General features: G+C 43.2%; 2 protein-coding genes across 4 annotated transcripts in view; both read left to right on the top strand.

Moving 5' to 3' along the window:
- The window catches only part of GLS (glutaminase), a 185897-nt gene that overhangs the window by 55576 nt on the left and 102467 nt on the right, over positions 1–27854 (top strand). The window lies entirely within an intron of this gene.
- Positions 200–26014, top strand: NAB1 (NGFI-A binding protein 1). Of its 3 annotated transcripts, none has more exons than XM_062506645.1 (8): positions 200–324; positions 5382–6215; positions 11599–11732; positions 12689–12740; positions 18242–18352; positions 20680–20821; positions 22058–22207; positions 23312–26014. In XM_062506645.1, exons 2-8 carry the CDS (start codon positions 5400–5402, stop codon positions 23401–23403), a joined length of 1497 nt encoding a protein of 498 aa, XP_062362629.1. In that variant the 5' UTR covers positions 200–324; positions 5382–5399; the 3' UTR covers positions 23404–26014. The 3 variants fall into 3 exon arrangements, with proteins under 3 accessions (XP_062362629.1, XP_062362630.1, XP_062362631.1); XM_062506646.1 differs by lacking the exon at positions 200–324 and adding an exon at positions 18611–18613 and having other exon boundaries at positions 5388–6215; XM_062506647.1 differs by lacking the exons at positions 200–324; positions 18242–18352 and adding an exon at positions 14323–14325 and having other exon boundaries at positions 5388–6215.

The following is a 27854-nucleotide window of genomic DNA, read 5'->3' as shown; positions in this document are numbered from 1 at the left end:
CTCCTCTCCTTCCCCTCCCCTTCCCTTCCCCTCCTTCCTTCCCTCCCTCCCCGCCGCCCGCTCGGCCCCCGCGCGCGGCGAAGGAGCGGCCGCGACGAGGCGAGGTGCGGCGGGGCGGCCGCGCCCCCCCCTCCCGACGGCGGCGGCGAGGCGGTGGCGGTGGCGGGGACGGGGACGGGGCCGGGCTCGCCCACCCGCCCCGTCGATGGGAAAGGAGGAGCCTGGGCGGGGGGGCCGCGGGCAGGAACTTCGGCGGGGCTGAGTCTGCGGCCCCGGGACGGCACCGAGGGGAGCCCCGGGCAGCCGGCGGCGGCCAACTGCAGAGTACGTGAGGGGCGGCCGGGACGGGCCGGGGGGGAGGGCGCGGGTGGCGCGGTCCCGGCGCCTCGGGGCACGGCCGGAAGGAGCGGGCGGGTCGTGCGTGGGTGATTCCCGGAGAAATCCGGCGCGGGGGGGACGGGGAGTGGGAGGGAAGTGCAGAAGCGTCCCCGCCGTGTGAGGCGCGGGGCGGGGCCGGGCCGGGCCGGGCCGGGCGGTGGCGGTGCCCCGGCGTGTCCCGGGCAGGGCCGGCGGGGCTCCGGCCGGGCTCCGCGGGGCCGCGCCGCTCACCCGGCCCGGTCGTGAGGGGCTGTCCGCGGGGCAGCCCCGGCGGAGGAGGCGGCCCGGGGAAAGGTTCCTGTCACCGGGCGCGGCGGCCGCGAAGTTTGTGTGGGGAGCGCAGCCTCCGGTCCGTGCCCGCCGTGCGGGTTTCCTTGCCGCGGGCACCATCCCGCGGTGCGGGACCCTGCTCTGGAGGTATTTGTGCGCTCGTCTCGTCCTTTTCGCGAGGGTGTTTTTGCGCGTTTCGAGTTTCTCAATAGTTGCGGCGAGGTACGGGTTTGTACCTAAACGCGGAGCTCACTCATCGGCTGTATTTTGGCACGTCTCAGAGCTAGACAAGACTATTTAATTTGCGAAGTCTCTCTTCTGCAGCTACATGTAATTTTCTCCTCCTGCTAAAAGTTCTTTGGAAGCGCTGCAGAAATGTAATGAATATGCAAAGCAGCCAGCTCTCAAACCCAAACCCAGATTGTCTTCAGAGACTTTTCAAAACGCCCAAAGTGATCAAGACACATTATGAAATAATCACTTTTGCCTAAAATACAGGGATGTGATGTTTCACACTTTCTCCTTGTATTCCTAATTTAATTGGTGACAGCTCAATTAGGATTCACCTGAAGTGAAAGCTCTACAATCGCTTAGAGTTGCTGGGTTGCTTTTATTTCCAGTGCAGCTTTTCAAAGCAGGAAGGCTGCTCAGGAAGCCCTTGCCCCATGAGTACATCCCACAGCTGCCCGGTTTTCCTTCTCCCGGTGCTTCAGCCACATCCACCGCCTGCCTGCTCCAGCCGAGCGTCTTCCTTCCACCTCCGGGAAGTGCGTGTCTCTGAGCTGGGAACCGGTGTTTTCCCGTGCTTAAAGATGCTGAGCGGGGCTGCCTCTGCCCGCTGTCTTGATAGAGGGAGCAGGAATAGGTTGTGATTCCTGCGCTAGCTGTTTACAAATTTTTAAGAGCGTTCTGTGGTGTCTCTGTGGTTTTTAGTTTTCCTTTTTTTCCCAGGAGTTGTGTTTGTGGTCAGAGTTAAGGTGACAAGCCAGCGTTTGGAGAGGAGGGCATGGCATGTGGGGTGATGGGCTGTGGATGTGAATGAGGTAATGTGGAAAATCAGAATGCATGGTTGTGGGTTGCAAAGGCTGAGTGAAAATCTAACTTGTGATTTCCTGGTTCTCTGGTGGCTATAACTGTATGCAGCCTTACGTGTACTTTAAACAGCTTTGTCTGCTGTGGGGAGTTTTCTGCTTCTTTGTTCGTTCTGTGTGTGAAAAACCTAAGAGATGGCTGCTCTTCCCTGTGTGTTCTGATACTTCTCACTGGTTTGGACAGCAAGCAAGGAAGGGGGAGAAGTAGCAGCTCAAGTGCCACGGATATGTTCATTTATTCCTGTAGACCTCCCCGTGCCAGCTTTGCATTCCTGCTTCTTGCTGGAAAAAGGGTTTGCAGTTGTGTTAGATGTACCTGCTCATTCCCAAGGCAGCAGGTCGTTCTGGCTGGCTTCTTAGGATTTGCCAGAGGACATGACCAGGCTTTTACTCCTGAACCAGGTTGGTTTGGGATCACAGATTAGACAGCCTAAGACTTACCGAGCAGGCTGCAGGAGAGGGGGATCACACATGGTGCCCCAGGCTCTTATCCAAGATGCTCTTCCTGGTGAGGAGCAGACAACAGTGTCCTGGCTGTGAGCTCTCCCTGTGTCCTCTCATTGTGTAACCTCTTCTCGTGCTCACCCTTTGCCCCAAAAGCATGGTCCCCAGTGTGCTGAGAAATGAGAGCAGTGGTGGAAAGCAGTATTTCAGCTCTCTTAGATACAGCTTAAAGGTCACCTGAAAGATGTGGGGCGCTGAGACCTGAGTGGGTGTGCTAAGGCTTTGCGTAGCCAGCCGGGTGAGCAGAGCCGGCAGCAGCGCCAGGTGTCCTTTGGGTTAACAATCTCCTCGGGTTCAGGCAGGGCTGTGCTGCTTTCTCAGCGGTCCTTGCTTGTTGCTTGTCCTCTTCCCAAGCCTCGTCTTACTCCTGCAGGTGGACTAGCATAGCTGCTCACCGGGCTTTGTAGGCTGTGAGCCGGGCCGGAGCAGGGAGCGCGCCGGTCATGCCTGGAGAAGCAGCATAGCTGGCGGTCTCGGAAAGGGGAGGGAGCCTTCCCCTTGGTACAGTTTAGGAATAACTTGGGATGGCGTTGAGGTGAGTGCTGGAGGAACTCTGTTGGATGTGAGGAGAAAAGAGGTTAAAAGGAGGAGTGCTTGAAAATGCCTTCTCTGCAGAAATTGGTAGCAGTCATACATGGAAAAATTGCACAGCCCTCTCAGGAGTTGCTGTACTGAATTTGAAAAACAGAATGGGTCTTCATGTAACAAAGGGATTCCAGTCTTGCTTTAAATGCAAATTTCAACACAGTCTGAACGGTGGACTGGCTGCTGATGCCTCCATAGTACGTATTAATCCAGTTTTATCTGTCATGAGGAGATTTGTTGATTAGGAGCCTCTAGGTAAAGGCTGCTCATGGACTGGTGCTGCTCTTCCAGCCTGTGGGCTGGAAAAATGAGCTCAGTTCCATGGCTTGCCTGGAGCTCTTGGGTTGTGTGTAATTTCACTGCCACCATCCTCCCAAGATTCAATTTAGCCCTCTCCACAAAGTCCGTTTATGTAGATTTATGTAGATCTGTGCTAAGATTAATAACTTTCAGAGGAAATGGGCCTTCTTCTAAAAGTTATAGGAGTTAATTTCTGCTGTTGATGGTGGAAAGTCAGCATCATTTGAAATGGGAGGGTAGGAACAGTTTACTGAAATGCCACTAAACCATAAGCTGTTAATTTTGTTTGTCTTGACAAAGTTTGTCAAGAATGGGAGGAGTTTTCTAAGAAATTCTGTGAAATAATGACGCCTCTTAAAACAGCAGAATCTGTTCTCTGTAAAGGGTTGCCTTTAAGTAATTTTCCTCATTTTCCTTGTTTCTGCTTGTATCTTTGAGTGTAGACATTAACCCATTGATACTCTGCAGTTAACTATTCTTTCCAAAAGCCAAACTGTGTTTCTAAAATATGTAGCCCTTAAACGTTTACAGTTTCACCCTGAGTTCCAAAGTGTGTAGTTTATTAGCTCTTCAGCTCACCAGCAGCTCCTTGAGGGAGCTGCTCGAATCTGAACTGCTCTTACTGCCCCTTCTGCTTTACACATTCAGCTGGTGGGATCCTGTTGCTGCCACATACATTTCTGGAAGGTTTCTGTTGGCCTCCTGATTTTATTTTTCTCTAGTAGAGTTAAATCAGAATTTTGCAGTGAAAGCCTGGTCTTCCAGATGCCTCCGGAACAGAAGTTGGGCTCTGCTTGTTTTAGCTGTATGTTTGACTTGCTGAAGAAAAGGCTCATATTGTGAAAAAAAAACCCCACAAAAATACCCAAACAATTTTTTTACAGTATTTTTCATGTTTTAAAATATGCAAAAGCACATACTGTAAGATATTTTCTCTCTGAGGTTTACTTTTGATAACCAATCTCCCAGTGCCCCATAGCAAACATGTTTGCTTGCATTGCAGTTTTGGAGGAAGGGGAGTTGCGTGGTATTAAAATACTTTTCCCCCAGTATGTGCAAATCTTCCTGTAGGTGTTGTTTTTTAGGTTACTACTGTGAGTTTTTTCAAGTCCAATGTGACAGTAGAACCAGAGCAATGTTAGCAGACCTGCTCAATGTTTTAGTTCTGTTGCTTTCTCAACCAACTATAAATTATGTGCTTTAGACCTTATTGATTGGTGGCTTAGTGTAATACAGTAATACTAGAAATTATCTGCTTGTGCCTGTGAAAGCCACTGTAGAGTGAAGAGGTGTATGTGTGAGATCTTAGAATTCTCAGAGGAGTTCATTAGTTGTTGGATAACTGGATAAAGGATTTATGAAGTTGAAAGTTGTGCAAATGTTTTTTCCTGCTGCTGTAAGGGCTGAACACTGCAGTGTCTGTCTGTTGGGAGCCTTTAAGCACAATTGCTGTATTGCTGAGTGGTATTTCATGTCTCAAGTGTCAGTGACAGGCAGCCTTGTTAGCAAATGAAATAGGCAGGTGAATTCAAACTAAGGTTTTTAAACTATATAGATATATATTTATATATATTGGAATCCATCAGTATTTTTGCTTTGTCTGCAGCTGTTGCTGCCATAATTAAGATCAGCAGAGGCATTAGATCCTTTTTATGTGAAGCAGGTAAAACTGCAGAAATACTTGTTTCTTGAACACTCTTGTACTGACCCAGCTTCATTAATCCTCTGGGGTTGTACGAAGCACTTTTCTTCTTTGCTGTCATTTTATAGTCCTCCACACTTCGTATGGGGGAAAAGTGATGCGACAATTAAGAAGAATTGAAACTAATGAGATTTTTTTCTTCAGGGAATCGAGTATTCTGTAATTCTTCAGAATGTGTTTTGTGATCATTTTGATCTTAAGATAAAAAAGAGAATTGAGCAGAAGCTGTGAGCGATATTGACTGACATTGTTGGGAGCAAACATGAAGAAGGAATGTTGTAAACAAGCAGGCTTCGTGTTTGAATCATCTTTTTTGTAGGTGCATCACAACTATCTGCTGATTTGGGTTTTTTTGAAAATGTTTCCATCAACTTAACAAGTCAAAAAATAGAGCTTTTGCCCTTTATTCATTTCTGTGGGTGTTCTTGTAATGAGAGAAAGAGATGCTGCCCTCTGAGCTGACAGCCTTGTGGAAAGATGGGTGGTGGGACAGTGCAAACTGGATGTCAGTGCGTTGGTGCTCATCTTCTCTCTGTTTTTACTGTTTGCAGGTTCTGTTGTCATCCGTGATGGCGTCAGCTCTACCCAGAACCCTTGGAGAATTGCAGCTGTATCGAATACTACAAAAAGCAAATCTCTTATTTTACTTTGATGCCTTCATTCAGCAGGGTGGTGATGATGTCCAGCAGCTCTGTGAAGCAGGTGAAGAGGAGTTTTTGGAGATAATGGCTCTCGTAGGCATGGCTAGCAAGCCACTTCACGTCCGACGGCTGCAGAAGGCTTTGAGGGACTGGGTAACAAACCCTGGCCTTTTTAACCAGCCTCTCACCTCCTTACCAGTCAGCAGCATTCCAATATATAAGCTGCCAGAAGGGTCTCCTGCGTGGCTGGGGATATCCTGCAGCAGTTACGAAAGGAACAGCAGCACCAGAGAGCCTCACCTGAAGATTCCGAAATGCGCTGCCACGACGTGCGTGCAGAGCGTGGGCACGAGCAAATCTGATGTGGGGAGCTTGTCACTGCAGAGCAGCAGTGAGCCCAGACTCTGGCAAGGACACCACACCACAGAGAGTGAGCACAGCCTTTCCCCAGCTGACCTTGGCTCTCCAGCCTCCCCAAAGGAAAACAGTGAGACCCTGGATGCTGCTGCTGCTCTGTCAGTTGCTGAATGTGTAGAACGTATGGTTCCCTCCCTGCCCAAAAGTGACTCCAATGAAGTCAAGGAGTTACTGAAAACAAATAAGAAACTGGCAAAGATGATTGGTCACATCTTTGAGATGAGTGACGATGATCCTCACAAAGAGGAGGAGATCAGGAAGTACAGTGCAATATATGGCAGATTTGACTCGAAAAGAAAGGATGGCAAGCACCTCACCCTCCATGAGGTAAAACAGCTTGAGTGGAACTGGGCTTCCTGCCCTATTCTACACCTTTGACAAGATGTGTTTACAGGGTGCACTTTGTGTATGGGCACTTCTTGCTGAGTGGTGAGAGCTGTGTTTCTGAAAGTTGTGTGTCTGTAATGCTGTAGGCAGTGCTGGCCTGACATGGAAGTCTCAGATGGAACACACGTCTCCTTTTGAAGCTGGGTGTGTGTGTGTGCACATGGTGATTTGGTGTCATCATGCTGCTTGGCTGCTGGTGCAGCCTGTCAGACAGAAGGTTTAGAAAGTTTGGCACTGAAATAGCAACCAGTAGTGCACTGAGCATGGCCTTGGCGATTCTAAGGATTTGGTATGTTCTTGAAGATGTCCTGTCATGGTATTTCCTTGCAGCTTTGAGAGTGGAATTGTTTGGAAGATCAGTAACTAAAATTGCTTGTGTCTAATGTGGTTACTACCCTCTGCTGTCTTCCTTCACCTCAAGACTCTGCTCTGTAGCTTGTGCACTTGAGATGAAAAGGATTCTGTCAATGAGGTCCCTAAACCCAGTGGCATGGATTTTTTTGTTTTGTTTGAATTGGGATGAAGCTCAATTACACAACCTGTGGGTTTCTTTGGCCATAGTGGTCATAAGCCTGTCAAGTGACAGTGCAGACTGTGCGAGGAGGAAGGGAAAGGACTTGTCTCCAGTATTGATGGGTGGTTGTAATCTGAATGTTTGGTTTTTTAATCCCTGAGTAGCATCTCATCCCTCTTGTCTTTGGAAGTTCCTGTGGGCCTCCCTTGTTCCTCTTGTGGCATTCCTGAGGCTCACACTGCATGTGTTGTAATGCAATAGGTGTGTCTGTGTGGGGAGTAGTTTCCTAGTGCCAAAGTACTGTACAAGAGGAGAACAAACATTAATTCAGAGCGGTGCCAAAACGCTGCTGATATGAATGCTGCATCAGCATTTTCACAGTTAACAGTGATTGCAAAATTTCGGCTGGATTTAAAATTTGGCATGTAAGGCTTAGCTCCCAAAAGGAAAGGCAGTGTTTATGTTACAGGAGTGCCAAAAAAACTGTACTGGCTTTAGCCTTTTTTTGCTTCAAGAAGTAGTTTTGTAGGTGTGTGATCCATAGCATAAGACTGAGTTCTCTTTATGCTTCTGACTAGAAGGGCAGAAGGAAACAAGGCGTATTTCTTTACTTTTTTGTTTATGTATTTACATTTATGAGGCAACTGCACATCACTGGCAGTGACTTGACAAGGGCTTTTACTGCAGACTGGGGAGACACTTCCACAGTAGTCAGCCACATTCCTACCACACAGTTCTAGTTGTGCAGCTTACACATACGTGCTCTGTAGCTTTATGTCAAACACTTAAAATCTGTGAATTCATCCACTGTACAAGATGAGCTCTCATCTTACTCCCCTGACCTTGTGGAAGTCTCCCTCGTAACAGAACAAGTTGTGTATGAGATGGAGGCAGGATTTGAAAGGATTGATTGTGTAGATGCCCTGTGTACATGGATTCAGAGGATGGAGGCAGTAGAGGTGTACAGCAGTGTGTGGCTGTGTGCTGGGGTAGCAACTGCAGAAAATGCTCTGAAATCTGGGCAGACCACTTGTGGGATAATTCTCTGGCTGCCAGCAGTGTGCTGGAAGGTGGGCTCCAGGGGCACCTTTTGTGTAGGCTCAGGATGGCTCTGCAAACTTGGGGAGTGAACCCCGGGGTAGGAATTGAAGGAGCGGGATAGCAATAAACTGGAAGAAAGAACAACTGCTCTGCCTTGTTCATTTTAGTTTAGTATTGCACTGCAGACCTTTACTACATCATTGTAAAACCACGTTTAAAAATGGAATGAGAGCATGGTTTGGCTTTAGGAAATATTTCTATCGCTATTGTGATTAAGGGCACAAGATCAAAGGAGTCTGTGGTTGACTTATGCCTCACTTACGCATGTGGGGCCTCGCTGAACTTGATGGGAACTGCACACATGCAAGCAAGAAGAAGTTCCTCATAATTAGTTTACTGTTAGCTTAAAGAGGCTGGATTTCACAAAGTTTTGTCTTAATTTTCTGTTTAAGGCAGAAAATAAATAGCAGCGAGATTTTTTTTTGTTTTGTTTTGTTTAAAATCTGCTGAACCAGAGTTTGCCTTTTGTAAACTCAGCCTCAGTGTGTTTTTGTTCTGATGGCTTAAGCAGTTTGCTGCTCAGAAGGAAGGACCTTAAACAACCAGGGAGGTAAGTTTCTGTAGGTCCAATGGCTGTTTTCCTGCATGTGTTAATACATTCCAGAGCTGTCATTCTGCCTTATAGTTCAAGGTTTCTCCTTGCAGCTGGCAAGGAACAGCTGAATAAACCTTCACTGTGAATTTATAAAAAGCTTAAGTAGTGGTTAGCTTTTTTTATGTAAAGATTAGAGTATCTCTGGCTCCTTAAGCACAGAGTTGTGTGCAAATTAAAATCAAACCTGGTGGAATTATTAGTGGTGAATTAGAGAGACTGTTTTGTTTCAGTATGAGCACTGAAGTGTCTCAGAGGGCTGCAGCAGCCATTAGAGGCCTGTGAAAGCTGCAGACACTGGTCTGGTTTGGAAGTGTGTACTCCTGGTAGGAGTATTTGCATGAAGCATTAATCTGACATAAAATCTTTTGAAAGCGTTCCAAAACTAATAAACATGCTGTCCTTAATCCATCACATTGTTTCAGTATTACACAGTTTTTCAAACACAGAGAGCACTTAATGTTTGAAGTTGGACTGGAGGAGGCATGAGTAGAAGGTATGCCCTTGAACTTGGTGACCCCTTCAAGTTTGAGTCAGGTTTTTAATTTGCATTTTAATGTTTCAGTCTTTGTCTCAGCACCTATAAAATGGAATAAAATCCAGTTCAGTGGAATTAGAAAAACAAGCCATGAATTTTTGTCTAGCTTGGTCTCTTCCTTTTCTTTTGCTGACTCACCAAAACAGTAGGGCTTGGTATTTAATTATGTGGTTTCTAGTGGAGGAATCTGTGAACCCCATCAGATGGAAATATACCCATCCCTCTGCTGTATGGTTCTGTGCTGCTCCATGTCCTTAAGGCTTCCAGCAAACAGATTCTTTATTTTTAGGCATGTAATGCTTTGTATCAGCAGTATTATGCCTCCTGAAAAGGCAGGAAGCCATGATGCACTTCAATTCAGTAAGTCTGAATGTGACCTGAAAGAGAAACCAGGAAAAACAAGCAAATAAACATTTGGCTTTTCTGTCATATTAGGATAAACAGCATTTGCCTACAGCTACCTAAAGCATTTTCAGTCATTTCAGCTCTTTGCAACCTTTATCACTTGGAAGGATAAAAAAATATCTCAAATTATTTTTTAAGCATTGGCCACATTATTCATCCTTGGCAAAGTAATAGCTCTCAGTGTTACAGAAATTAATGCCTGCTTTGCATGGTAATTATTTTAATCGGTGTTGTATTAATCTTGTATTGTATCTTTTTCCCCTCTGTTTTTTTTTTTTTTTTTCTGAAAAGACAGACCTTGTGGAACAGCTGTTCTTGTCTAAGGGGTAATAGTTTGTTTTTTAGTACCTTGTCTTGTAGGAACATAGTAACCTGTTTGTGCCCTTGTACATCTGATCTCTGTGAGATTTGGGGGTTTTGTCTGTACAGAGACTAGAGGATCAGGCAACATATCTAGTTCACCTGTTAAAAACAAGTTTGTGCTCTGATTAACGTTTAGATACCATAGGAAGTGCCCTACTGAGATCAGAGGCTTTTAGGCTGAACACAGGAAAAATTGTTTCTGAAATATTAGGAGCAGCAGTTGTGTGAGGTTTTACTAGAAATATGGCACAGGCTGCTGAGAGAAGAACCTCAGCTCTTCTGGATAAAGCGTGTTTTATTTTTTCAACCTTTTGACAGGTGTCGTGTTGGGCAAAATAAATTTCTGATAGTTTGGATGGCAGCCAGCCCCGTGGAGAAAGACAGCGTGGCTGTGTGCTGTCCATGTCTTGTGACAGCTTCCATCCTTCAGGGATGGAGCGTGCAGCGATTGGGGTGTGCTGCTGCCTCTGTGGTTTAATTCACAGCTACCCCTGCAGAGTGGCAGACTGCAGGGTGCAGGGCTGAGTTCTTGGCCTTCTCCCAAGAGACACCCAGTACCTGCAGACCTGCTGGTCCATGGGGCAGTGAGTTTGGTGCCCGTGTGCCGAGCTGCGCTGCCAGATGGAGGGTTGGGGATGGCACTCTCCATCCATCATGGATGTGCTGACTGTGCTGTGGAAACCCAGCTGCTCTGGAATATTCACCAGCCTGGGACGGATACACAACATACTGCTGACAGGAGCTCCAAAGCAGATGTGCTCCTCTGCCAGAAGCCAAGCTTGTTCAAAGCAGCCTAATTTCTAAAAGTCAAAGAGTAGAAAGAGTTGTGGACACTTGGTACAAACACCTGTAGTACTCTGTTGGCCTCTTGCTGTTATGTCTCATTACACTTTCTGGCTGTTCTTCAGCTGAGGAAAAAGTGAGAAAGCCTCTTCAAGCCCTGCTTCCTGTGGAAGGAGCTTGGAGTAGCCTGTCCAGCACCTTGATTTGTGTCTCTCATGGCATTAATAATGTTGTTGTGTCCGTGCTGCTGACCATAGGCTTCTGGGACAGCAGTATTTTTAGGCTGATGCAATTCATGACAGGATCATCACTTCCTATAGGCTTCTGTAGAGCATCACAAAACCATTTTGAGCCTCAATTTCAGGCGTTTTTTTTTTTTTTCTCCCCTTCTTTATGAATCTTTTGCCAGCAGCAAAGGCACTAGAAATGTGTCCTGGCAGGCTCAGAAAAACATCCTTGAAACAAGTTACATTTGATTCATGTCTGAAGATAGTCTTCACAAACACGAGGGTGAGAAACATAGCTAAAAAAAGTTTAATCGTTTCTTAAACCATCACCTTCTACAGAATTTATTCTGTATTCACCAGGGAAAGCCATCTGTACCCACACTGTCAGGGTGGTTGGTTTGTTTTTTCTTTTTTTTTTTTTTTTTTTCCCCAAGTCCTGGGCATATTGCATTTATAAAAATAGTATTCCCTGTAAGCCAGGCTTTGGGAGCCAAACACTGTGAATGTTCAGAGCTACTGTTTCATACTGAGATTTAATTAGTGCTGGGATGAAGTGCACATTGAGACAGTCTTACAATAATGTTTTACTTTATGCACCAAGTACATTCATATCTTCTCTTCCCAAAAGCTTACCTGGTTTAGTAAGGGATATAAATAAACTGAAGAAACCCGCCAGGCTTTAGTGTACAATTATAGGTAATTTTACTTGCGATCAAAATCCTTTATTATTCAGAAGAGGTGCTTTCAGAAGCACAGTGGGTGAAAGTGTGCAAAACCCTGAGTGCCTGTTTGATTTGCAGCTAACAGTTAACGAAGCAGCTGCCCAGCTGTGTGTGAAAGATAACGCCCTGCTGACCAGGAGGGACGAGCTCTTCGCACTGGCCCGGCAAATCTCCCGGGAGGTCACCTACAAGTACACCTACAGGACCACCAAGTAAGGCTTTCATCAGCTCAGAGGGTCTTTGCTTTCAGGGAGCTAAGCAGGCTGATTAGCATTTCTTGCTCTTCAGTTAGCAAAGGGCTCTTCTGAGGAAAGGAGGGAAATGATATTTGTGTCCTGAAGCGTTTAAACTGGCAAGATTCAGCTGTCTTGAATTAGCTTTTTATTTGCTCTCTAGTTTTCCAGGTATTTTGAGGATAGTGCGTATTAAGAGGCATCTGAGAGGCTGGCATTTCAAGCATTTGAGGCATTAGTGTGTTTTGAGGTTAGTCTAAATTGGCAGAGTAGCCAGAGATGCTCATTGCATCAATTTCCTTTTTTCCATGTATAGATTTGGCTTGTTAGCCAAAAAGATAAGGTCACAGGGAGTGGCTTACAAGCTTGCTTTAAAGGAACTGAAGCTGAGTCCTAATTTCAGTTGTTACTGTTCTGTCAAATGAACTGCTGTTATGAAACTGTGACAAAGGCTTACCAGCTTTTAAATACAATTAAAACCTTAGCATTAGGTATGAATTAATGTCTTGATACTTTCCTTAGAATTTAAAGGTTGGTTCCCTTGCCTGTAATGGAATAGCCTTGTAAAATACATTTTGCTACACTTCTAGAAAGTTTTCCTTTGCTCCCCTTTCTTCCATAGAGGTTCATATAATTATACATCCATCCTGGATAAGCAATGCCAAGGTCATTTCTGTAATTCTCTGTTATTTCCTTCCTCTTTGGAAGGAAGAATCCATTAATCTTTTGGTGCTTCTGAAAACAACAAGAAATGCTTGTGTTTCTCTGCACTTGAATGACTTTACCCCTCCATGTCAAAATGAACTGGAAGCTTTTTTCATGCATGTCACTTGTTCTTCCCTGATCTTTGTTTTTTTTTCTTCTTGACTCCTTTTCATTATTATTGATGGTTGGGATTAATATGCTGTTTACTGATCATGTGTCTTCTCTTGTAGATCTAAATGTGGAGAAAGGGACGAGCTGTCACCAAAGAGAATCAAGATAGAGGTACAGTAATATTACTCCTGTATTTTGACCTGTGTGTGCTAAAATTCAGTTTTGTTTTGAAGGGATCTGTCTTAAGGAAATTTGTCAGAAAAACATTTGATAGACAGTTGATGGGTATGAAAGAGAGAGAGGGTGGGAGAACATCACCACTGTCTCTGTAAATGTAAGTGCTTGATGGAGAAACCTGTAGGAGCAGGGGTAAAGAGTAGGATTTGTTTAATGGTAAAGATACTCTCAGTGTTTTGCACTCAGAGTGAGTAGGAGGGGAGGAATGGGACTGACTGACTTCCTGTGGTGGAATAAGCTCGAGCACTGAAGGAAATGTCTTCCCATTAGGCCTGCTGCTTTTCAGTCAGCATGAGATGGGGTTTGCCTAATTCACTGGAGTCAGTTGTTGATCATGTCCAAAATACAGAGTTCTCGATAAGGACTGATGGAAGAGTATCAGCCATCTCTGACTGTGCCATAAATTATGACACTGACCATACTGAAAAGTCAAAAAACTAGCTAAAAGCTATATATCTCAACACAAAAGGTTGTGCCTGTAGATATTAATTTACAGGTTTTTATAATGAGTTTTCTGACAAATGCATGTATACATGGTTAGTGTATGCACTTGCACAAGATGTTCCTTAGGGAGATGCTGGGAATTTCTTGTTAAGAGTACCAGAGCAGCATGTATGTAGTTTACCTTTTTCTTTAGTTACCACTGCTGGAAGGTAGATTTGAGACCTTTCTAAAGTTACTTCTAACAAAAAGAAAAAAAAATCTACATAGATATATATACCTCATAAGAATAGCAGATATTTATTTTTAATTTTTATTTTAAAATAATTGCTGTTTCACTGTTGTGTGGATATCTAATTTATCCGTAGCATTGTGGGGGTTTTTATTTGTACTGTCTACTTGAAAAGGTGGAGGTTAGATGTGTGTTAGAATATGAGCTAGACCTGAGCTAGATTTGTATGTGACACAGATAGGTGATATATTCTCTAACTGTAGAAGAAAATTGCAACACATTCAGAAATGTGTTTCTCATATGCAGCACATTCTGTGATAAATGATGCACTGCATGTAGTAAGGGTTTAATTTTTTTATTTCATTACTTCAGTGCTTTCATCTGTACCAAGGCTTTTCCTGTGAGGCAAACCCTGGTGAGAGCAGATAGTTTTGAATAGATATAGAGGAGTTAATCTTATTTATTAAGTTCCAACAGTCCATATACAGTTGTAATTTTGAGTTTATGTAGTGCAAAATATACATGTGCAATGAGGATTCACTGGTAGCTTTGATAAGTGTGTAATGTCATTTATGTGTGTCAGGATTTGCTTTCGACCTGTGCTTTTTTTGTTCTTTGATCCACAAAAAAGAGCAGGGAAGAGCTGCATTCAGTGAGTTTATCCAGCTTCACCATTATCAGCCTTGACCAACATTTTGCAGGATGGTTGCTTGAGTCTCAGTCCAGCCCTAATTTGTAATAGCTGGTGGGGAGCTGCCACTCCTCTGCTTGAAGTAGTATTTCAATGACTTAGATTTCAGCATTAGGAAGTTTTTCCTTCATTCAGTAATAATTGATGATGAGCAAGTGTCTAAAATGACACACTGCAAGGGAGGTGCTGTTTTTTACAGGCTCTTCATTGAAAGAAAGCATAAAATTAAAACCCTTGAAAAATACAAGCTGAAAGTCAAGGTCTTCTGGAGAGCAGGAAATCTGGACAGCCTTAGGGCATGTGTAGTCTCCTATTTTCTGCATGGTAAAATCTTAGAGTCTGGAAGGCCTGCTTCTTTTATGCCCTTCAGAGAAAGGATATTTACTTGTTTCTTGTTTTATCTAAAATTACCAACCATATTTTAAAACAGTAATGAAAATTTCATGTCCTGATTATACAAATGACTATTTCAGAAATAGGCCATTTTTCCAAAGTAAGAAATTGAAAATTAAATTGAATTAAAATCTTTAATCTGATAGCATAGCATTATTAACTTTGAAATTAAACATATGGTTGTTGGTAGAAATGTCTTTTTTCCTCACTGCTTTGGGAGTCTTCTAAGGAGGAGTAAAGCATTACTTCAGTGCATTGTAAATATGAAGTACACTGTAAATTTTGGGCTTTACTTCAATGAAATGTAAAAAAGATGCAGTATGACATAATAGATCACTGGTGTTCTGGGTTCCTGGTGCTTGCATTTAAAAAAAAATGTATAAAGTCCTTTTTTTAGTAATATGCTCTGGGATTTTTTTGGTTTTGTTTTGGTTTTTTTTTTTGGAAAGGTGAAATTAAAAAGGAAAATGGTAGCAAATGCAGATTTTTCCCTCTGTTCTGGGTAAGAATTCATTACACTCTTTGTGGAGTTGCAGTGCTTCGTTGTGCGATCTGTTTGCTCACTATCATGAAAATACAGGAAGGACCTGAACATGGGATACATTTTTTGTTATTATAGCTCTTTTCTGATTTTTTTTTTTGTTTTTTTTTTTTTTTTTTTTTTGTTTTTTTTTGAGAAGAGTCATTTTGCTTTTCTGTTTTAAGGTTGAACTCTGTATTTTGATTCACCATTCCTTTAACTATTAGTCATTAATGTCTCTCTGAAGCGTGGCCTAAAATTACTAGGACTTCAGTTTGGAAAGACTTCACAGCCTGTTTGCATGGTGTAAAAGATTACTTGAAAAAAAGATGAGTTAATTTCCTGAAATATAATAACACTTAAAAAAGCCTCCAGAGAGCCTCTGAAGGTCATCCTTGAGCAGAGCCAGCAGAGCTGTGTGTGCAAGCTGCAGCATTGTCAATCTTCAGCCACGTTGTAAATTTATCCTTTTCATGAATATGAAACTGGCACAAGCATTGCAAAGAAACAATGTGCCGTGAATTACATCAAATTACCTGTAAAAGCCTTTCTCTTCCCCTGCCAGCTCTCCCCCTCTTTTCACTGAGTGGGTGGGTGAGCTGTGGGAGTGAAGTGTAAAGAGGAGAAGGGGAAAAAAATTCCAGGCAAATGACAGACTAAAGGTGTGGAGGGAGTGAAAAAAGGAGTGGAGTGGTGTTTGGGAGCAGATTATAAAAAAGGGATTGTAGTTCCTAAACCCCCTCTGGACAAAGAGCAGGGCAGGTGAATAGGGATGGAAATGGCACCTCCTCCTGCGGAGCAAGGGTCTCTCCTGCTCAGGTGTTGGGTGGTGGGGGCACCCCTTGTTTTGTCATCTTCTGTGACTCAGTGCCAGCACCACTGAAAGCAGCGAGCTGTCGTGGCACCAGCTTAGAAAGCAAAACAAGTCACAGGTACATCAGGCAGAAGTGGAGGAAGAGACTGCTCATCACTATTGGGGATGGCAAAGTCCCCCTTCAGAGTCTGCATGAGCAGCCAAGAGGGGGAAAAAAAAATAGAGTTTTTAAAAATGTTCTTGCTGTCTGTGATGTAAAGAAATTATTTAGTGTGTCCGTGTCCCCGTTCATCTGAGCAAGAGGGGTGGGAAGAGCTTTCCAAAACTCGTTTCCCAAAGCTCAGTGGGAGTGAGGGGGGCACAGGCAGGGAGACCTGAGCGTAGGCTGCAAGGAAGCGTCTTCCTTGGTGCCAGTGTGAGTGGAGGAAGAGGAGAGAAAAGCCCCACCTCCACTATTTCTGAGAAGGCTGAAAAGAAAACCAAAGTGTGGGATTTGTTTTCTTCACAAAAGCAGCAAAAGCAGTAGAAGCTACTGTTTTCATAGGAAAAATGTCATTAGAGAGAGCGAAAAAGCACATGTGGGACTGGGAACATCTGCTGCACAAAACCGCTTGGAAAACAACTGAGCAGCAGCATGGCAAAACAAAAATGCTGCAGTGCATGCGGGAGGACCTGCAGGCACCCGTGGGGCAGAGCAGCTTGGTGCTTGGTCCTGTGTACCCCTTGTCCCATGGGGCATCAGGCACGGCCAGCAGTGGGAAGGGCTCCAGGAAGGTGATCCAGAACGTGTCATCCTCCAGGAGTTATCTGCTGCCTGCCAGAGGGGGACTGACACAGCAGCAGGCAGCCAGACCCGCTTCTGGGAAACAGCCTTCAGTTTTTTATAGGCAGGTGATCACAAATGTGTTGTGAAGAACTGTATTAACCTGTTTTGTTGCAAAAACAGGATCCTGAGTGACAGGGTTTTGTGTGTTCAGCTTCTCATCTTCCTACACATAATCATTCTCCTCTCCTAAACAAATTCAGGTCTTTACTATGGAAGTGGTCAGTGCTCATGGAAATGTGCTGCAAAGCCTTGGTTTCTAGCTTAGGCTAGAGGCTTTGTGCCAGTTTAACCTGGCTATGAAGTTTTTGCATAACTATTGTGTTTATTTGTCCCATGAGGGAGTGTGTCGGGTGTTTAAAAGCAATATGCAGCATTCTGACAGATTTTAGGGTTTTTTTCCTGAGCATAAAGAATAAGTTTAGTGGCATTACATTGCACTGAGGTCCTGGCTATCTGCCTTGGGTCAGACCCTTGCTCTGCAGATCAGTGGGCAACCTGCAAGTGGAGGAAACCTCATAGTTCTTCCCCTGTGTTTTTTCTGAAAGATCACTTCTGTTTTTCTTGGGCTGTAGCCCTTTTGTCCATCTATTATCAAAAATGTAGTTATTGACATGAATGTGTCTTTAGAATCTACAAGACAAATATACCTAATTTGGTGTATTTTTGAGGCTGAAGTTTGCAGAACCTCAGTGGCAGATGTTATTGTTCTCAGGTTTAGATCTGTCTTAAGATCTCTGGCTTCTTCTCACAGTTTGACAGAGTTACCTAGACTGTGCTTTTGTAAACATTTCTGGATGTTTCTCTAGTGCACATGAGCTTTCCTTTTATAATACCAAGCTGAATAAACCCCTCATCTTGAACCCTTGCTTCAATTACTGTTTTTATGGAATCTGGCAGGCTTTCACAGGAACTTTATTTTCTTTATTGATACATATGCAAACTGCAGAAGAGATTTGCATGTCATAAGAATTTCAGACTGGAAGAATTATTGAATCATGCTTTCCCATAGTCTATAAATTTTCCACTGTACTTCTGAAATGGTGATACTTCATTTTGTGATACTAGTGTAGGTTCTGTGTGAAATATGTTGAATTTCAGGAGGCTTTTCTCAGTTTCTCAAGGTTAGTATATATCGTTGACCACATATAAACTTGATTTCTGAAAAGTGACAGAAACCATAGGCCTAAATCTGCCTGTCAAGGCTGAATGTAAACTAGTTTAATGTCAGTAACAAGGATAGTCTGGATTCACCTGAAATTGAGAGTGATGAGATTTTCTGTGCAATATTAGGTGTATAGGAGTTGGTGTGGAGGGGCTGTGTGTGTTTTATGCACAAACTTAAATGAACTGGATAGCACAAACACGTAAATTGCAGTCCAGAATTGTCACAGAAGTTTAGGAATGTGATTTTTAGGTTTTGGTGTTTTTTTTTTTTTTTTTCTTCTGAGTGTACGGAGAAGGTGAAGAAAAATATAGTAATATGTCCCTCTTGGTTTGGTTTCTTTTTATGTTCAATAGGATGGTTATCCTGATTTCCAGGACACAGTCCAGTCACTCTATCAGCAAGACAAAATGCCACTTGCTTTGGCTAAAGGAAAGAGTGAAGACCCAACAGTTCTTAATTCCCAGGTAAACCAACTACACTACACTGTGAATAATACAGGCTCTGACTTTGTACATTGGTGTTGATGTGTCATTGTTTTGATGACAAAATTAATTCCCATCAGCTTTAAAAGGCTACCTAGCTTAGCTGTGATTGCATCACTCTTAATTTGGGTTTACCTCTCAAAACTCTTCTGTCACAGTACTACAGCTTTGACCTTGTTAGTTCCAAGGAGGTAAGATGCAGCATAGTAGGCTTGAAAATCTGTGGTTGCCTGTTGGGAGCAAGTGGGGTAGTATTGGTACAGTCTGTGCTGTGTTACTTGCGTTATCCACTATAAATGGAAAGCTCAAGTTACTGAGTCGAGAGGAATAGAGTAGGCGATCTTGGAGTCCTCACTTCTGACATGTCTTACAAGAAGAAAGGCCAATATGTTTAGGAAATAAGTGAACCTCTGTATCTGAAAGGATAAATTGGCTTCCTAAACAGCACCTAGCCTGGTGGAAGCGCGGTGTTCTTGAGCAGACGGAAGGCTTTGTATAAATGAAGACAGGTTGCCAATTCTTTCTTTGTCTTTTCTGTAGTGTGTCCCAGCCTCGAGGCAAAATACCCATCTCCTACTGCCAGTTCTTGCCAAGGAGGGATTTCATGCTAAGTTGCAACAAATTTGTTTTGTATAGCTGGTTTGGGCAAATGTAATCACCAAATTTGCACGTAAGATTGCATTTAGGAGTTACCTTCCTGTTTTCTGAGAAGGGATGTGTTACCCTGTCATTTACCACCTTCTATTGCAAAGCAGTGTTTGGTCCTACAAATCTGTGATACATCAAAATGCAGTTATGCCACATGTAACTATCCTGTAACATCAGAACATGAGCTTATTTTGTGTATGCTTTGAAGTTTTGTTGGTGACTGCTGCATAACAATGGGCTACAGGTTTAATTCAAGCTTAAATGTATCTGCAACTCTACAGGTTTTTCTGTGGTTATCAGAAGCATCGTTGAAGTTAAAATTCTAGTTTTATCCCCAGTAAACAACAAAAATAGCATAATGAGAAATGTTTTATTCTTTCTAAAAATTACTGTACAGTTCAAAAGTTGGTAACAGGAGTGACAGAACAGCAAAATTTTAAAGCACACTTGAAAGTAAACTGTTGGAAAATAGAGGGTTTTTTTACCTTCCTCCCAAGACCACGCTGGAGCTGTCAGTGGTCTTCTGCAGACCCTGAAGAGCTCTGAGCCAGAATATGTAAATGCTGGCCATGCCATTACCCTGCTGTCAGGGTCACCACTGTGCTGGAGAAACCCAGGTTCTGCTGGTCTGTTAGGCTGTCATTGTAGTGTAAATTATAGAGCTGTGCTGAGCAAGCAGCCTTTTGTGGGAAGTCAGGGCTTTCAGCATCTCCCATGAAGAGTGAAATGCTCTTCAATGAATGGACCTCTGCAGCAATTGAAAGAGAAATTAATTTTTCCTATCAGTTGTACATGTTAAGTTCGTACCCTTTCTGTTCTTATGTTCATTGTGGCTCTTCTAAATCAACTTTCTTGACTTGTGATTTTCTTCTCATTTTTGCAAGATGCTTATTTACATTCTCTCAAGAACAAGATCATAGTGGAAGTTATAATTCTCTTGGCATTCAAGTCAATGACAAATACTCAGACGCCATTTCCTCCCACGTTGCACTGGATTGTTTAGCTCCACTCTCTAGAGGTGTATAGGTCTTGTTCTTCTTCTAGACAGACATTTCACACCTTTATCCCCCACAAACATACTGTCATCCTACACGTTCAGAATGGCAGATTTTTAAGCTTGTGTAGTGCTGTTTCCTAAAATAAAGATTCCAAGATGTCTGGTGAAATCTTGGCATAAGTTTTTAGCAGATGTTGCCATTGCTCTTGGAATACTTTCTGGAGTACTTTGTGAAGGCATATATTTGAACAGAGCTAACTGGATAATTAAGACATTCTTCTTTTGCTTTTCTTGAGATTCTCTTCACGTAACCTGCAGTCCTAAAGTGCAGGGAGTGATTTTTGTGTGTTTTTGAAGAACGGAATTTAATGTTGCATTTCTGTGTAGATGAACTACAACAGCTTGCATTTTAAGTATTCTTGAGTGACTCAGATGTGCATTATGAAAATCTCTATGGGTGCAAAAATACTTTGTTTGCTTCATAGTTTTGAAGACACCGTAAAACACGCATCTGTACATATGAGTCAACAAAAAAACCACTGTCTAGGCTGTTAGTCTTTTCTTCTGATCCTGTTTTTCCCCCTGTGTTTTGACTTGCTCTATGTATGTATATAGAGAGAAATCTTTTTTTTTGTTTGTTTGTTTTTTTTGGTTTTAATTGCAGTCGGAAAAGGTGATGGCAAAACAGATGGAGTTTCTTTGCAACCAGGCAGCATTAGAGAGACGTCTCTCCACGGGGTGTTACAGGCAGAACTCAGAAGAGCACAGCCCCAATGGCATGTCATTAGATAATGCTGATGGACAAGGTATGGTAGCTCCCAGGCACAGCAGTGCTGCCAGCAAAGACATTTGATGTTATGCAACCTCTGTCAGTGCTGGTGTTTATCTTGTACAGAACCCTGAGCACTGAATAGACAAGACAAGATCTCTCTCTGCCCTGAAGTGCTTAAGGTGTAAATAATGCCATCAGATGCACACTCAGGTTCTGTTCTGTTCCTCTTGTGCATCTGGGCAAATGGTTTCCCCAGGGATAACGTGGGGAGGGAAGGAGGTTGGGTGCAACTGCTGTTATTGAGAGCAGGACTTTGCTCTAGCTTTATCCTCAGTTTTGAAAATAGAGCAGAGTGTTGCATTTCATTTGTTTTCTTGTTTTGTGGAAATTGAAAATAAAGCAGGTGATATCGTTGGTACCCCTTTTTGTTTACCTGTTTGTGCAGTCAAGGAACAAAACCTGAGGAGCTGGCTATGTAAATTGCTTAGCACTAAACAGATTCTAATGATGTTCTTAGTAGCTTGTTATTCTTCAAAAAGCTTACAGTTCAGTGGTTCTCTTTGATTTACCAACTGGCTATTCCTTGTCTTGAATTAATTTTAGGGGTGTGTGTTTTGCTTGAGCATTTCTGTTTGGATCACTTTTGTTACTTTTGTGAAATGAGACAAAATGTTATCAGCAAAAGAAATGCAACCAGAAGTTCTTGTGTCTGTTTTTTAAGTGCTAGTATTTTTTAAGGGGGTTGAAAAGAAGCAATAGAGGGACAGCTAAGGGAATCAATACAAGTAAGTGTTAAAAAACAGATTTTCATGTGTGTGTTGGTCAAGCAATGAGGTACAGAAGTAATCATGAAGAATAGATGTGTGGATCCACTTTTTCTTGGCCCTGCAAGCTGCTTTATACAATTTAGCCATTGTGCAGGGGAACTGGAAATTTTCAGGATTTCAGAGGGATTGTGCATTGGGAGAGGAAATTTTTTGAATCTCAAGAGGATTTTTGAGCAGAATGAAGGGGTTTTTCGAACATTTTTTTTTTTGTCTGACTGAGTGTCCCTTTTTAAAAGTGCCTGTGAAGTAGTCTGCAAAACTGTAAATTTGCATAACCTTGTTTTGCTAGAGAATGTCCCTGGGCAGCTGGAGTCTAGGATGATAGAATTCTGCTGATAGAACTAATACGCGTTTAAGTCTCTACCTGTTTTGTTTTTGTTTTTGTTTTTTTAAATATTGCTTTTCTTGTAATGCATCAGTGTTTCCCTGTGAACAACTTGCAGGTGAAAGACCACTGAACCTCCGGATGTCCAACCTGCCAAGCAGACAGATGCAGCACATTTCACTTGATGGAGAGCAGCACGTTGGGAAATCTCTGTGCAGTGATTTGATCCGGCTTTACCCCAGTGGTGAGGCCAAGTCCCAGTCCTCAGGTCAGTACTGCCCCTGAGAAATTGCCCACCACTTCTTATTTTCTGTCATGTCTCTGAGTGTAGCAGCCAGGAAGGCAGGCTGGCATGCACTGTGTGTAACCATGCCATCAAGGCTTTGGAGAAAACTCCAAGAGGAGTGTTACTTGTTAATCTAGAGTCAGATTGAATGTTATTTGGGAAAAGTTTGGGGGATGCAGGTACTGGAATCAGACCCTGGCATGTGTCTTTACTTGGTATTGACCCAAATTACTGCTGTTTAATACTTAAACTGTACCACACGGACAGGAATGTGATTATGGCATGGCTTCATTCTGTATAATAGAATCAGACTTTTTATAAAAGGAGGTCTTTATTCTGATTTATAAGGAGCTAGCACTGTTTCTCCCCTGTGAGCTGCATGTCAGGCAGTAAGTCTTTTCCACCTGGATTTCTCATTCACTGACCTCTGCTCACTGCCAGTCTTGTAATTTACCTCTGGCACTGGGAGAAACCCAAGTTTCTTATTCTCTTCTATCTAAGTTGATAGAAGAGAGCAAGAAACCTTTGTGAAATCTCTCTGGGTGGTTTTACTTTAATACTCAGTGCACTGAGATAAAGCCGGGAGTTCTTGAGACTCTTGCAACTTTAGGAGTAATGATAAAAATCCCACCTGAGTTTGAAAGATGCAGTGGGAAAGAGAAGATGCAAAAGTAGTTGTTTTGAAGACCAGACCAGGTAGAATCTTGTCTTTTTCACTTTGGGATTCTGCAGTCTTGGCTCACCTCTGTTGCAGATCATCCCAATCCCAATGCTCATTCATGTAGTGAAATCTCTAGTAGGGGATTATTACCTGTTCCCTCTCAAAATGCAAGTGCAGAGTGCATCTCCAATAGCCCCTGCTGCCAGAGGGGGTTGAAGTGAATCTGTGATGCTTCCTCTGTCATCACTGCAGTGTAACTGAGGTGGTTCTACCCAGATGGGTTAAAGCCCAGGAGGAGGAGGAGGCAGAATTTATTGCTTCAACTGTTGGTATTCATATAATTCTTGAACCTTATTGTTGATTTAAGAATAAAATATATGTTTCCAAGCAGTGTTTTAACATCTTTTTTTCTTTTCTCAATGCAGAAGGCCTTGGTATTTTAAAGGATTTTCCTCATTCAGCTTTTAACAACATTGAAAGGAAGGTCATAAAAACAGAACCTGAAGACACAAGATAGTCATTCAGCTCTGGAAAACAGTGTCATAGTAAAGAATGAAACTTCACAAGAGAAAAAAAAACAAACCAGCCTTAATAACCAGTGTTGCCTCATTCAAATAAGAGATTTCAATAGCCAAAGCCTAAGAACTGGTACAGTAATCTGTGGAAACAGGAAAGCAAGAGACACTGCAACTAAAACAGTAATACAGGTGGATAAACATTCCTGTAAAAGTGGTTTTATAACGTGGGAAGATTCACAAATTAATATTGTGGGTCTTCATTATTTAAGAATGTATTATGTATTTGTATAACTTATCAAAGTAAATCTAGATGTCGGGACGTGTATTGAGTCCAGTAGATGTGGCTACAGTTCATTTTACTTGAAGTTTCAATGTCTACTTTCAGTGTACCTAGCATAGATATGGTTGTTAAACATTTGAAATTAAAAACATTGGAGAATTAGGAATGCAAACCTCGTGACACAATTAACAGCAAGTTTGCAACAATATTTGTAGAAAAAGGAAAATGCATACAATATTTTCATGGTTTAAAATGTTCTGTGGATATAGCATTTGATAGACCTAGACCCTGATTCTGTATCATAGCAGATGTACTTGACACTTAACTATTGTTACATCATTTCCAATGGTTCCAGCAGCCTTTGTGTAACACACTCACAGCATAGTACCTACATACAGGTCAGGAGTGTGGGAAATGCCAGTTAGAGGATGCAAGAGTCCATGTAATTGGCTCCTATTTCCTCAGGAAAATCTGGGGATTGATGTACCATACCATTACTAAATTGTATTTGGTAGGAAGCTCAAGAGACCAAGTAGTATGGACAGGGCTGCAAAAATTGTCGTTCAGACCATTACAACTTCTTGGACTTCTCTGTGGATCTAAAAAAAAAAAAAAAAATAGGCATCCCAAGTGTGGCAAAGATGAGACACGGTGCAGGATTTATGCAATGGTGTAAAAGGGAGCACTTAATATCCAGAAACCGTAAGATTTTTTGGAGAAAGGACTTGTCTTCAGCACATAACTCCTTACAGAGTGCTGTCCAGCCCACATGATTCTCTGAATATACTGTATACTGCATACAGTATGCCAATACGTTTCTTTATGTATGTGATTAATTAACATCTGTATTCTTTATTTATTTGTCAGTTGTTTTTTGTTTTTTTTTTTTTTTTTTTTTTTTTTTGTACACGTTCACTTTTGAAGATGTCATTTTATCTGAGGAGGAGTAGTTGGCATATAACTTTGGAATTTACCATGGTGTGTTTGTGTGCATCCATCTTTGCTCTGTGCTGCTCTGCAGTCAGGACAGTTATATGCCTCCATTTCCAAACATGGTTTTTGCTTACGACGTGTTCTAGAGGGGAAAGGGAGAGCTGAAGAAAGTGAGTTACCATGTCAGAGAGTAAACTTCCATGTTCAGGTGTGCACTTCATGTCTGCAGTTTGCTCTGTGTCCTAGGTGTGTATTAACAAATCAGTCAGTCTCTGTTGTACTGAAACGCTCAGAAAATGTGAGCTGAAATGTCTACACTGCAGTCTCTTATCACTGTAAAACATATCTAATTATTTTATCACTTGATTTGTGGAACAAAGCTTTATAGTAGAAACACCAGTAAAACAACTTTTTTATACTATTAAAATGTTTGGGTTTTTTTAAAAAAAAATGTTGAACTGTATGGTACTGTTTCACTTACTGAAGTATCTTACTTTAAGCAATGGAGTTAGCAGCTTTGCTGTTTAGGCATAAGAGATTGAATGTGTAGTTATATTTCCTCTTTCCTGTTGTGTGAGTTAGTAGCACAGATGTTTCTTCAGTTTGTAACATTAACCAGTGCCCTGGTTAGTACCTGAGTAGCTTTCCTGAGACATGTATGGAACTTGTTAAAGGACAGCTTAAGGTTTGACCTGTACAGCTTGAGCAATAGAAGGTACCAAGCAGCAAACCTTTAGAGATGCAGGAAACATTTGGTTTTCTCCAACATCTGACACCATCAAAAGTTGTGTGTGGGTCACAGAAGAAGCTATTACTTAAGCTTGCTGGTCTCTTCAGTTAAAGTGAGAGGAAGGAAAAAGAACTTACTAAGCAGCATGCTGTTTCAGTTGAGTCCAGAATTTATTTTGTAAACACTAATGTATTAAGTTTGCTATAAATTAAAGTCTATAACAGTTATGTTTTTGAGTTGTAAATACAGTACTTTGTGTCACGACCAGTTGGTTATCTCCAGAATGATATTTCAGTTTATAGTCCAACAGGCCATTTCAGTCTCAATAAGCTGGAAGCAATTTTTTTTTACTGGTTTGCAGCTGTATGATTTTCTTTTTTTTTTTTTTTATCCTGGGGTGGGGGAGGTGGGAGGTACATTCCAAGATTGCACATAAGCTTGGTAATGGCAAATACTCAAGCATTGGTCTTTCCATGACAAAGGTCTTGGTGGACTGCACCCTGGCCAGCCTCTGGAGTCACAGGTAAAGGCTTGCCCTCGTCTGCTCAGAAAGGGTTGCTAGATCCAGGGTGCTCTGGATCAAAGGCCAGCCCTGCAAATGATGCCTGTTTTATTCACATGTTTATATTGTTGCTTACAAAATAAAATTCACCGTGAGAACTCTTTAGTTTCCCCAGGGTTTGTCCTTTTTTTTTATTATTATTATTTTTTAAATTGTGTTTTCTAAAAGATGTTAATTTGGGGAGGGACTAGGGGAGGAGGGAGTACCTCAAACTGCTGCTCTCAGTGGAGGAAGCCTTTTCCTGTTCTTGTGGTTGAATCCTCATCTCAGGGTGGCCTCATTATGTGCACAGCCTGCAGGGCTCTGGGTCCAGGCAAGAGGGAGGAACTAAAACCCAGGTGGGGTCTGCAGTTCCCATTTCCTGTGCTCCTGTGCTTTTGCGTGTGCTCAGATTTACGCTCAAATTGCAAACAGCACAGGGCTGCTAGGATGGGGTGCCAGGTGTGTGTGGGAATAGGGGAGCCTTGGTGCTCCACCCTGTTCCAACTTGCCTTCCAAGCAGCAGCCCACATCTCTGCTGCGAGGTTAGGGTGCAGAAACTGGATGGGAGATGGGGATGAAAAGGGAAAAGCAGACAAGGGAGCAAAAGCATCAAAAGAGAAGTCGGGGGGCCAGGGGTAGAACCCCTCCATCAACCTCCAAAAATCCAGATTGCTGAGATGGCATGGGAGTCAGGAGTGGTTTGAAGCAGAGATGGGGTCAGAGTAGGTGCAATCTCCCTGCCCTTCTCCCAGTCCAGGGGAGAGTAAACATGGGAATGCTGAACCAGTGGCTCAGTGTTTGCTGGCTTTTTTTATCTTGCACTTTGGTGCAACCTTGCCCTATTCTGGGAAGGAGGAGAATGGAGCAGCTACACTTGTGTTGAAGGTACAAGGATGGGGGAGACCAGCCACATTACTGGTCCGTCAGGCTGCACACTGGAAAACCTTTAGATGTCCATTTTTTCTAACGTGACACGGGCTGAGCAGTGCCTGCCCAAATTCAGGAGGAACACAGTGCTGCTGGAAGGGCACCGTGCTGCTGGAGCCCACAGGTTTGCAGTACACCTGCCCCACTCAGTGTCTCATCAAGCTGTGACATCCTTGCTTGGGAAGCACTGCTGGATGGGACAACTTAGACAAGGGTCATTAATGTTCACATGAAGCTTCAGGAGGTTTCTCATACAGCCAAAATTTAGATTTTATTGCTGGCTACCTGCCAAAGTTCCTGTGCCTTTTTCTAAATAAGCAGTTGATACGAGGGTCAGCCAGGAGGGTTCTGAGGTGTCTGAGCCTCCACTCACTGACTTTGCCCATGACAGCAGCTGCAGAACTCATTTCCTTCCCATTTTCCTTTCAAAACACGGAGACCTCATACACACCCCCAGTGTCAGATTTGATGGAAGCACTATCAGCAGCCCCTAGTGAAAGCACAAAGGTTTGTCACTGTGGCAATGGGGCTTTGGTACCTCCTTGGCTCGGGTCTGGGCTCCTGAGCCCCCGAGGAGAGCGCGGCGTGCTCGGTGCACCCTGCTCTGCTCCTTCCCTGGAGCCATTTTCCAGCTGAACAAGCAGCATCATTGCAGGCACCTTCCTGCTGGCATCAGGATGTGGTTTTGGGGTGCCAGCTGGCAGAAGGAGCGGTGTCTGTCCCCCCAGACATGCCCCAAGCCAGAGCTAGGGGGGCTCGTGCTGCTGCCAGCCTTGAGCTGGGGTTCAGCTGGGTCACCCTGTGGAGCTTACTGGCTGTCTCCTTAAGCAGGAAAATGAGGAGAAATGCCATGAGGCTCTTCTGTGCTGTACAGAAGGGTTGAAAAGATGTTGTGCTGCAGTGATTCAGTGGGGAAAGGATAAATCCCTCACATACACCTACGCACCACCACGAGAAAGAACTCCGTGGGCAGAGAAGGAGCAGAACATGAAATATGAATTTCCTCGAGCTGTTCAGGAGGGATGGCTTTCCAGAG

The sequence above is a fragment of the Cinclus cinclus genome, chromosome 21 (assembly GCF_963662255.1).
Source record: "Cinclus cinclus chromosome 21, bCinCin1.1, whole genome shotgun sequence".
NCBI classification, from domain to species: Eukaryota; Metazoa; Chordata; class Aves; order Passeriformes; family Cinclidae; genus Cinclus; species Cinclus cinclus.
This window is presented reverse-complemented; position numbering and strand designations above follow the sequence as displayed.

What these genes read in the sequence shown, in the direction of transcription:
- NAB1 (XM_062506646.1), top strand. Translation starts at nt 5,400, where the DNA reads ATGGCGTCAGCTCTACCCAGAACCCTTGGAGAATTGCAGCTGTATCGA. An exon ending in AGCACCTCACCCTCCATGAG is followed by an intron (nt 6,216 to 11,598) that starts GTAAAACAGCTT and finishes TTTGATTTGCAG; the next exon opens with CTAACAGTTAACGAAGCAGC. An exon ending in AGATAATGCTGATGGACAAG is followed by an intron (nt 20,822 to 22,057) that starts GTATGGTAGCTC and finishes AACAACTTGCAG; the next exon opens with GTGAAAGACCACTGAACCTC.